The 11,909-nt window shown below is 43.1% G+C and overlaps 1 protein-coding gene across 1 annotated transcript in view; it reads left to right on the top strand.

The window, feature by feature from the left end:
* Window positions 1-11,909, top strand: part of LOC102757400 (neurobeachin) — a gene marked incomplete at its 5' end in the record, with an annotated part of 81,595 nt that overhangs the window by 50,673 nt on the left and 19,013 nt on the right. Inside the window, 2 exons of the mRNA XM_006758652.2 lie at window positions 498-653; window positions 1,149-1,319. Of these exons, the coding sequence (XP_006758715.1) occupies window positions 498-653; window positions 1,149-1,319 (327 nt within the window). The remainder of the gene's footprint in view (window positions 1-497; window positions 654-1,148; window positions 1,320-11,909) is intronic.

The following is an 11,909-nucleotide window of genomic DNA, read 5'->3' as shown; positions in this document are numbered from 1 at the left end:
TTCCTCCATCACTGAAGCAAGCAAGCCTCATCTTGGCTGGCAGTTAATTTGCATATCGCCCTGATTAGCCAATGGGACGGGTAGGGGTCATACGCCAATTACCATGTTTCTCTTTTATTAGATAGGATACCTTAGACAGTATTATTCCTCATTAATGTTAAACTTGTGGACACTAATGTACTTGTGTATCGTAAACATATATGAAATTAAATGCATTTAGATATTGTTTTAAAGTCATTATCTTGAATTCCTCATATTGTATTTATTTATTGGTGGAGGAAGAATTTAAATTTATGACAACTTTTAAATATGTAATATGGTTTATAAATAATCACTGCTACTAAAAAAGTTTATATTCCTCATGGGTAAATATTAAAATATTAACCTATATACCCTTAAAAAACTTTTCTACACAAATGAAGTATAAAATTATTACTTCTATAAGTGCTTGATGAAACTTGTATGAAATATTTCTCTTTTTTTCTATTTACATTTAGCCAATAATTCTGGTGTGAACAAACGGCAGATCACAGACCTTGTTGACCAGAGTATCCAAATCAATGCACATTGTTTTGTGGTCACAGCGGATAATCGCTATATTCTCATCTGTGGATTCTGGGATAAGAGTTTCAGAGTTTATTCTACAGAAACAGGTACCCTTCAATTTGAAATACCTTATTCTCTTCAAAATGCCTATTGTTATATTTAAATCATAATATGAAATCATAATAATGTAGGCATTTTTATCTTGAGTGCCAAGATCCAAATTAAATGTTTACATTATAAGTTAACTATTTATCATGCCCTCCATTCTGAACTTTAGCATGAACCCTGATTTCACAGGGCAAAGGGGACTGTTGTCTCATTCCAAATCAAATCCAGTAAAAGACCTTAAATCTCCCTTTAGTCTGGCTCAAACAAAAATCATCATTGTGTTATCTTGTAAGTCCTTTTCTTAAAAAATCCCAAGTGATAGTACTGTATTATTTTTCAGAAGCAATTAAAGAAAGCAAATCTGTTGCTATAATTTAATTACCTTACAAATTTGTAGGTCTATAGGGTCACTTTTCACAAATATAGTAAAATAAAGTTCTTGCCATTTAAAGAAAAATAGCAAATGAATTAAATCTGCTGTTTCTGTGTTTCAGGGAAATTAACTCAGATTGTATTTGGCCATTGGGATGTGGTCACCTGCTTGGCCAGGTCTGAATCATACATAGGTGGGGACTGCTATATTGTGTCAGGGTCTCGAGATGCAACCCTGCTTCTCTGGTACTGGAGTGGGCGACACCATATCATTGGAGACAACCCTAATAGCAGTAAGTATTGTTTAATACTGTCCTATCAGACTATAAATTCATTTAAGCATAATTTCCCTTTTTAATTTTTCTAATAGTTTTTCCTGAGTTTGTAAGGATTTTAAAATACAAAAGTTCAGGTGGCAAAGATTTCTATTGGAATGTAGTTTTATTCAATGTGTAAAAAAGAGCAAGTATAATAACTTTTAGCCTGGAGATGTTCCCAGTCCCTTCCCATTGACCTTCTGCTCAGCTGCCCTTCTTTTATCTTCAAATGCCCCTGTCATTCAGAAATTTCTTGATTCATTAAACCTTATATAGTTCCTCCCAGCTGAATTCTCTCCCTCCTCTGAATTTCCATAAAGTTTTATTTGTACCTCAGTGAGGACACTTACTACTTTCTGCCATGTAGTATAGTAACTACCTCCTTTTATTCATTTAACAATGATTGAGTACCAACTTCAGAATAGTCATTGAGAATGCAAAACATGAACAAGGAGATTTCTTTGCTTGGGATGATTCTTAAGTGTTTTTATTCAACAGTGCTCTTTAAGATATTCTGTAGGGGGGAAAATGGGAATCCAGAGTAAAATAATTTTAGAAAATACCACATATACTCTTATTTGCTATGAAGCTGTAAAAGTCTTACACAAATAGATATGTGAACAATTGCTTAACCCACAGTTTCTCAAACATGTTTTTCCATGGAACCTTTGTTCATGGAAAGTCAGTTATTGTTCCTTGGAACTGTTGTTTTGAGGAAGAACTGAAGTGTGTCATGAATCTCTCCCTTTCCATTTGAAGTCTCTGGTTCCTGGCGTAGTAACACACATAATAGGTTTTCAATGAATAGTGTAAAATGACTGAGAACCACATAAGAGATTGCCTAGATATAATTAGTGTTTTTAATTACCAAGCTTTCAGTAGTTCAAGTTCACATATTTTCAGTAAAATAGAGATTGTTTTCTATAAAGCATTGGTTATGGCAAGTACCTAAACCAGGGTTATCCTAATTATAATTCATATATTGGTCCAAGCTTAAACAGTACTCCAAAATAAACCAAAACATGACTTAAAGGAATATTGATGACTAACAGAGATAAGAATTTCTTAAGAGTGCTGGCATCTACCACTGAAATATTTTAAGAATAGATGAGAAATGTGCAAGATGACATATTACAACTGTGTGGCTGGAGGCTGCCTTCCCTGGTCCATTCCAACCTGTGAAATAGCTGGGGATGGGAACTGAATTGTACATTTACTCTTCAAGTCCCACTCACCCCCAACTCTTATGTGTTTTGACAGGAATACTGCAAAAATAGAAAATGACTTTCAACTGGTAGGAGCAAAGGCGCTATCATACAGAAAAAAAATAGATGATAGATAGATAGATAGATAGTAGATAGATGATAGACAATAAAATGATGATGGATAGATAGACAATAAAATGATGATGGATAGATATAGATAGATAGATAGATAGATAGATAGATAGATGATAGATAGATAGATAGAATAGATGACCAAGTATTTTGTGAGGTTTTATTCTTGCCTTTAGCTACAGTTGAAGAGCAGTAGATGAAGAAACAAAGTGTATTCTGAAGTAGTGTCTCTTACTGAATAAAAGATAGTGTGTGTATTATACATTTCAGCCTCTATTTTAAGTTGTTAACTAAGATGTAATACTGGTTTAAGGAAAAAAATTCAACATTGATTGATTTCCTACCAGCCAAATAATTAGCTACCAATTCTACCTTATAAGAAACATCGTACTCCAAATACTAATAAATTGTGTGTGTGACATTTGATCTGCCAGTGATAGCTTTATTATTCTCAAGTATAGCATATTACCACATTATTTTATCTAAATATATTTTCACATATTTCCAATGTTTCTGTATATCAATAGTAGTGTAACATTCATTAGAAAAGTTGAATTAAGCAGCAAGTCTATTTACATTGACAAAAATTAGACATATTATTAAAATTTTTTAAACAGAACACTGCTTTAAATCCAATTAATTAACATCTTCAAAATGAAGCTCAGAAATGATTAAAATGATATTTCAAAAAAGTATTTAATTCTTGAAAGCTACCATCTGGTAGAGGTAAGATATTTTATATAATGTACTGCTATGATGTAAAGAATTTTGAAGAAAAATGTTAAATTATAGTAATTATCTGTTAGCTACTTTATTTTACATTATTCTCTAATGTTTTTTTAAACCAAAAGATGGTTAATAATTGATTATAGCTTTGATCCATCAGTTAGCAAGAAAAGTTAGATGTAGTAATATTTGGAGTGTTTAAAGTTCCTTACAACAGGAGCTACATAAATAGAAATGTTTCTATTAATCTTTAAGAACAAAATTGTGAATATTGTACTTGTTAAAATGCAGCATTTTATTTAAGATTACCCTTAAGAAGTTACAGTAGCAGAAGCATTGATCAGACCATCAAACCTCAGAGGGAAGGCAGGGGAGGGTGGGGGTAAGGGGAAGAAATCTACCAAAGGACTTGTATGCATGCATATAAGCCTAACCAATGGACACAGACACCAGGGCAGTGAGAGCAGGAGTTGGGGGGTGGGGGAGGGAAATGGAGGGATAAGGACACATATGTAATACCTTAATCAATAAAGAAAAATAATAAATAAATAAATAATAAAAAAAGAAGTTACAGCAGAATATTATCAGTGTATATTTTTTAGCATTACCTCCACATATAAGAATTTATTTTTATTAAAAGACTAGTGGCCTGGTGCACAAAAATTTGTGCACTCAGGGGGCATCTCTCAGCCCAGCCTGCCCCCTCTAACAACAGTCTGGGAGCCCTCACAGAATGTCCTACTGATGTCCCTGTGGGGAGCAGGCCTAAGCCGAAGTCTGGCCTCCCTCTGTGGAAAGCAACTGGCTGATCAGGTATACAGATACCTTCTGAAGGCAGCACAGACTCCTTCCTTATTTCTTTCCTCTGTTGTTAGAGAATAGGGGACTAAAAGATGGAAACAGAACTGTGGCTGGGCCTGGGGCTCTTGTAGGCAGCAGAAAGAAGGAGAGGGCTGGGGAAAGTCTAGACATGGTTTTCTTCAATTGTCCTCCCTTCCTCTGGGCCCCTTGCTCTGTTCTTTCTTTGTCATGGCGGAGGCTTAGGCCTTGGACTGACAGGAGCCCAACGATGGTGGAGTTCACCGAGACACCGAAGCAACTGTGCCCTGGTAGTTCTGCACCAGCCCCTGCCCAGGACCGGCCAGGCACTCTTCCTTGAGGTCTCTGGGTCCACAGTCTGAGCTTAGGGAGGTCACCCAGAGCCCATTCCCCGGGACAGGTGGGGCAGGGGGGCTAGCTTGAAGAGCTAGAGGAAGGTGGCAGAGTAAGAGTTGGTATGAACCAGTGCCTGCTTAGCCAGACTTCCTAAGCTCCCTACCCCGCCCAGGCTGGGCCCCTTCCCCACACCAGGAGGATCCCAGCTGAGGCCCCCTCCCTGCACCCAGCACTCTACTCCCTATTCTACCACTGGGGGAAGGGAGCAGCTCACCTGCTCTGGACCTTGCCAACCTGGCAGGCTGAGGCACAGGCCAGGCGGTGCAGCCTAGGGTGCTGGTGGCTGCGAGCCTTCTCCCCATCCCTGAAGCATGGGGCGGGGTTGCAGCAGCTCACAGCCTCCCCTAGGCACCATGCATGGAGACACCGCTCTCCACTGAGCCACCATCTGCTTAGGCCCTGTGGGGGTTGGGGTGGCCTCGGGCTTCCACTGGCCACACTGAAGCCAGACTGGGCTAGGCTGGCCACCCCGCCACCTAAGGGCTGCGCATGCCCCACGGGCCTCATCGCCTTCATGAATCCCTGTGGTCTGGCCATCCCATCCCAGGAAGTGGCCATCCTGATCACCATGGGTCACTCCCCAGTGCACTTGGGCCTGCCCAGCAAGCATGTAGGCAGGAGCTGGGCCTCTGACGGGAAGGAAGAGGGATGCGCAGGCCAGGGCAGAAGTGGGGAACTTGGCGCTGTAAACACAACCCCCCCCCCAAAACTCATGCTGGCCCCTAGTGCTACCTTCCTGAACCCCTGGGTGCCCCTGCCCAGCACTGTGCTCTCGGGCCTGGGGTGGGGGGTGAGGGACCTGGAGCTGCGGCCTGAAGGCAGCCCTCGCTGGCTTGGAATCCAAGTGGTCAATGAGAGGAGAACCTATTGATGTGTCTCTCTCACAGGAGTGAGGGAACCAATTAACCAATTGTAATTTCTCTCTCTCTCTCTCTCCCTCTCTCTCTTTATCGGAGAGGGCCCCATGTCCCCGGTGGGCAGGCGGGGCTCTGGCCCTGCTCACCATTGTATTGCTTCCCACTCTGTTGCTGCTGAAGCAGCAGCGGCAGGGGCTGCTGATCTGGCCCAGGACCCTGTCCCGCCACCTGCGCCTGGACCCCAAGCAGCAGCTGAGCTTCCAGCAGTCAAAGCAGCAGCAGTAGCCAGAGCGCCAAGCACCCAGAGCCAGCTGGGGGGCGGCGGCGGCAGTGGCCAGAGTCCCGGCTCCCTTCTGCCATGGCCACGCCGGGAGCACCCCGGCACAAAGTTCCCAGCTCCCGCCGCAGGAGGTCGGAGACTTCTTAGGTGCCTCCTCCTCCCCACCGCCCACGCTTTATGAATGGCAAGTTTCCACGGATGCAACAGCTGCAGGGCGCAGAGCAGGAGACGGGAGCAGGCCGAGTGCGAGTGCGGCTTGGGCTTGACAGAGGGCACCAGCGCAGAGGAGATCTCCCTGGCGGCAGGGGGAGCCACCACCCACTAGGGAGATCAACTCCGCGCTGGTGCCCTCTGTCAAGCCCGAGCCCCAGCCAGGCTTGGCCCGGTCCCCTGTCTCCCACTCTGCGTCCCGCAGCCGCTGCCTCTGTGGAAACTTGCCATTCATGAAGCATGGAAGGCAGGGAGAGCCCGGGTGGCTCCAGTGCTCCAGGGTTGCATCCTGCCTTCTTGGCCCTCCCCTGGCTGGCTCCTGGTGGGCGGGCAGGGCTCAGGCTAAGGTAAGCCATGCTGCTGATCCCCCAGCTGCCCCCCAGGTCGCACATGGGAGTGGGCCCCCTGTCTCTAGTGGGCCGGTGAGGGCTAGGGCGAAGCGATCGACACCGCTTGCCTTCACCTCAGCCCCCGCCGGAACCCGGATTGCACATGGGAGTGAGCCTTCTGTCTCCGGTGGGCCAATGAGGGATAGGGCGAAGCGATTGGCACTGCTTGCCTTCGCCCCAGCCCCTGCCCGCACCTGGATCGCACAGGGGAGTGGGCCCCCTGTCGGGCTAGGGCAAAGCTATGGGCACCGCTTGTCTTTGCCCCCGCCCAGCCCCGATGCACAGGGGGGCCTGGATGGCGGCTTGCAGCTGTCCTACCCTGCTTGTAGTATGCAAATTAGCCGCCATCTTGGTTGGCAGTTAATTTGCATATCACCCTGATTAGCCAATGGGAAGCGTGTTGGAGCTATGGTTAATTACCATGTTTGTCTATTATTAGATAGGATGTTGTCATCATTATGCACCTAAACCACTTTCATAAAACCCACCTGGTCAAGAGTTTATTGGACATTTAATGTGGACATGTGTAATATGGCTTTATTTCATGTTATCTTTAATACATGTAATGCTCTTCTAGAATACATAGGTTGAGCACCTAAAGTGTTAGTCAAACAAGCATGTATTGAATGTTTACTGTGTGTTGGTACTATTTTTTTAAACTTATTGGGATGACACTGGTTAACAAAATTATATAGGCTTCAAGTGTACAATTCCATAAAACATCATCTGTACACTGCATTGTGTGTTCACCACCCCAAATCAAGTCTCTGTCCATCACCATTTGTCCTCCCTATACACCCTCCTCAGCCTCCCTCCAGGCCCACTCCCCACAACAATCACCACAGTGTTGTCCCTCTCTTATGAGTTTTTTCTTTTTTGCCTAATTGCTCCACCCCCCACACCCAGCCCCAACCCCCAATAGCTGTCAGCCTGCTATCTATATATGAGTCTGTCTCTGTTTTGCTTGCTTTTTCATTTTGTTCATTAGATTCCACATATGAGTGAAATCATATGGTACTTGTCTTTGACTGGCTTATTTCACTTAGCATAATGCTGTCCAGGTCTTAGCAGCAGAGGATGCTTTGAGTCAAAATCTTTTAGCTTCTGCTGTTTACAGGAATCTATATTACACTGATCACAAAACTGCTTTTCTTGTTTGGATATATTGATACATTACGTATGCGTTACATGAATCATGAATTGCTATCAGATGATATTTGATATCATTAATATTTTGAGCATCTACAAAATGCTTAGCCTTACCTCTTGGGTACAAATTGATGATTATGTAAAAACTGCCTTCAGCTTTTTGTCATATATATAATCACAATAGGAAAAAATAATAATTGATCATACTAAGTATTTGATTGACTTGACAGATTTATGACTCGATCTGTTAAAGTAGCCAGTCTACCTAGTAGCGTAAATATTTGTGACTAGAGAGACCATACACGTTTTCTGTTCACTTTTTGCACTTTTTGTAAAGGCAGTCACAGCACACACTGAGTTGACTGTCACATCAGGGATCAGTCATGGGTATTGACATAGATGTAGCCCTTGCTATCAGAAAACTCACAATATGAAGAAAAAGATTCTTTTTTCTCTTCCGGTTTAATCTGATCTAGCTACCAATTCACAGGTCAGAGAATCAGGCTATGTGTTTTCTATTTCATAATGCATTGCTGCTTAAGACCAAAAAGCTAGTTATTATAAATTCATATTTAAGTGTCTGACACAGTGTCCTTAGGTTTGGAGGGATGTATATATTAACCTAGACTTGCAATCCTAGCATGAAACATAATATTCCAGTGGCTGTTAGGATTCAGAGATTAGCTTTGATATAGATAATGAATTGCTTTATATGTCAGCGGCTGAATTGTATTTATACAGCATCACATCAAAAGATGCATTTACTCACCTTACTTTGCACACTGCTCAAGGTAGATTCGAGTTACTTTAATACAGAAATGAGCAAAAGTAGGTTTACAGTTGTGAGTATGTGAAAGTTTATTCCTATATTGTTATTAATCATTTTAATATTTATTTGTATTATATGTCTTATTATCATATTATCATTATTTTATATCCTTATTTATGATTTATCTTTTAGACAGTGATGGCTGGTAATTTAACCTACTTTCTCCCACCACTGTATATTTATGCTTCTTTTGTATTGTCATTATTTTTCGATGGATAGCTCTATTAGTGCCACAGAGAAAAATAAGTAATATTAGTGGATTTTTTTAGATATGGAAAGAGTTTATGGTTTTATTGTGTCAAAAATATTGTTGTAACTAAACATCTCAAAAAAAAAAGCTTTTTTCTAATTATGTTATAGTTTCAATGAATTTCTGACCAAGACAATGAAAATTTTAAAACAGATTATTACAAAGAGTTTTAAACCATAAAAGAATAAAGAAAAGGCTACCTAGCATAGGTTACAGTTGAATCATAGTTACTTTATTAATATTAGTATTATTAGTGAGCCCTGGTGCATGAAATTTGTGCAGGGGTAAGGTCCCTAGGCCTGGCCGGCGATCAGGGCTGATTGAGACCTTCTGGCTGTCAGCTGGGGCCTTCCTTTCAGCTGCTGGCCAGGGCCTTCCTTCATTCCATGCCACCCTCGGGTGGTCAGCACATGTCATAGCGAGTGGTTGAATTCTGGTCGGTCAAAATCCTGATGGGACAATTTGCATATTAGCCTTTTATTATATAGGATTTTATAATATTAATAATCATTATTACTCTTTCAAACTTGTGACTGTGAATATCAAAAATGTCCTTAGATATTTAAATAGGTCCTGACTTGATAACAGAATTGTAGGCATGTGAGGGACAGGTGCTTTAATCTGAAACAGACTTTCCCAAAAATTCTGAAACTAATTTGGGAGTGATAAAAATTAATTTGTGCACTTTAATTGGAAGAAGCCTACTGCATGAGAGAAAGGAGAGCAGAACAAGCAATTTGTGCTAAAAGCTGATTGACTTTTTTGTTAGGTAGGTATCTTGGACTTGGCCACTAATCCTCCTGAGCCCCTCTTTGCAATATATTACAACCCATCTCTGCCTGGTGTTCTTTAAAAGGATCAATGCTATTCCTAGAATCCCTAGAGCCCAAAATTTCATTGATCTTGGGACTTGACATTTCTCATTATGTGCTGTATCTTCCAACAAGATAGTCACAAGAGGGGCAAGTCAACATTGTTGTCTCTTCAATAGACTTTTAAAACACATTGGGACCTCAGCTCAAAATCAAATCTGCTTTTAAAGTATGTGGCTTTAATGTTTATACCAGATACGATGTGCTTTATAGAGAGCTAGCTGATACATGTATAGAAAATTTTGAAAATCCTAGCAGTAGGAAACTTTGAAAGATAATTTACCGTTCATCTTTTCAACTCAAATCTACAAACATTCTAATAATATGTATAAGACATTGGTATTGTGCTTTTTCTGTTTCACTTTTAAAAACAAGCCTTTTAGCAATGTGTGAGCATATAAGCACTATGCAATGAGAAGCCCATTGAAGAGGAGACTCCAGCTGTGCACACATCCCTTCCCAGGCTTCCATTGTGCATGCTTCAGCCCTGGACTCTGACCCTCCTGCCAGCCATAACCTGTCACAAAACATTGGCCAGATTATATCCCTCTCTTTGTTTCCATCCAGCCTTCTTTTAAAATGACTATCCTGATGACCAGTTCTACAACCACACTAACCATTGACATTAAAAGAGATAAAAGCATGAGTAAAGTATAGCCCAGAGGTATTTCAAATGTATGCATACATATTAGATGATGAATTTGATTCACTTCTCAGAACATGGAATTTTACCTAAGGTTTAGTATATGTTAAACCATCTTTTCATTAAGTATTAAAGGATAGTTATATGTGTAAAATGTTTTACCTCATGAGACTTTCTGAGGGCCACGTGGTATCTGTAGTGTAACATCTCTAGCACAGGACCTGGGCTACTAGACCTCTCAGCCCTCCAACACTAAACCTGACATTAGGAGGCTTTATAGGTCTTGTGACTAGGAAGGGGGCTAGCTGCTTGGCACTGGGTCTCTGCCTTTCCTTTATCTTCATGGAAATAAGGCTGCAAGAGCCTTTGGCCTGCGTCAGCAGCAAGATAAAAAACAGAAAAGTGACTAATCTGTTCTCATAATCAGAGAGCTTCAGATCACAGATGGGGTTAGAGGAAGGCTCTCTGGGCATTAGGCAGAAACCTACTTCCTTGGAAAAGGAAGGTGGATTACAATATTGATTATTTTGGGAAGGTGATGGTGTGAGAGTAATGTACTGTGCCCCAGATCCAGGTTCAAGACTTCAAGGTTTGCCCTGCAACTATAGTGCTCAGAGGAATATATACTCAATGTCATTCATCTCTGAGAAGAATCCTATCTAATAAAAGAGAAACATGGTAATTGGCATATGACCGCTACCCTTCCCATTAGCTAATCAGCGAGATATGCAAATTAACTGCCAGCCAAGATGGCGGCCAGCAGCCAGGCAGCTTGAAACTAACATGAGGCTTGCTTGCTTCAGTGATGGAGGAGTCCAACGTTCCCCGCCTGCCGCTGCAGGCCTCTGAGCTGCAACTCTAAGCAACTATGTAACAAATATAGAAGCTAAACAAAACCCCAGAAACCTGCTTTAGTCCGCCAGGCTTCAGCCAGCAGGATCGCAACATTGTAAGCAAAGGCCAGAAACCTACTTTCAGCAGCGGAGGCCTAAGAGCTGGAGCAAAGCCTCAAAGCTAAAACTGGCTGAGAATAAAAAAAAGAAAAAGAAAAAAAGCGGTTGGGAGCTTCCGTCACCTGACAGCCTGAAAACAGCCCTGAGCCCCTCACCCAGAGTGGCCAGGCACCCCAGTGAGTATCCCCATCCTGAAGGATGTGTGACCAGCTGCAAACAGCCATCATCCCCTCACCCAGGCTGGCCAGGCACCCCAGTGGGGACCCCCACCCTGATCAAGGACACACTTCAGGGCAAACCAGCTGGCAACCACCCGGGCACCAGGCCTCTACCCTATATAGTAAAAGGGTAATATGCCTCCAAGCACTGGGATCAGAGGAGCTGAGAGGCCTCCCGGCACGGGGATCAGTGTGACAGGGGGAAGCACCCAAACCCCCTGATCGGCCCTGCTCTGTGTGTGACAGGGTGTGGCTCCCCAACCCCCCGCCCCCACGGGCCCTACTCTGTGTGTGATGGGGTAGAGCCATAACCTCCCCATCTGCCCTGCCCTGAGTGTGAGAGTGGCGGCACCCCAACCCCCTGATTGGCCCTGCTCTGTGGGTGATAGAGGGTGGTGCCCCAACCCCCTGATCCGCCCTGCTCTGTGGGTGAGAGGGGAAAGCTCCACAACCCCCTGATGGGCCCTGCTCTGTGCGTGACAGGGTACGGAGCCCCAACCCCACTGATGGGCCCTGATCTGTGCGTGACAGGGGGCAGCGCCGCAAACCCCTGATTGGCTCTGCTCTGTGTGTGACAGGGTACGGAGCCCCAACCCCTCTGATGGGCCCTGCTCTGTGCGTGACAGGGGACAGCCCCC

Source organism: Myotis davidii, unplaced genomic scaffold (assembly GCF_000327345.1).
Source record: "Myotis davidii unplaced genomic scaffold, ASM32734v1 scaffold775, whole genome shotgun sequence".
Classification (NCBI taxonomy): Eukaryota; Metazoa; Chordata; class Mammalia; order Chiroptera; family Vespertilionidae; genus Myotis; species Myotis davidii.
The sequence above is the reverse complement of the archived record's forward strand: the minus strand, read 5'-3'. Positions and strand labels throughout refer to the sequence as shown.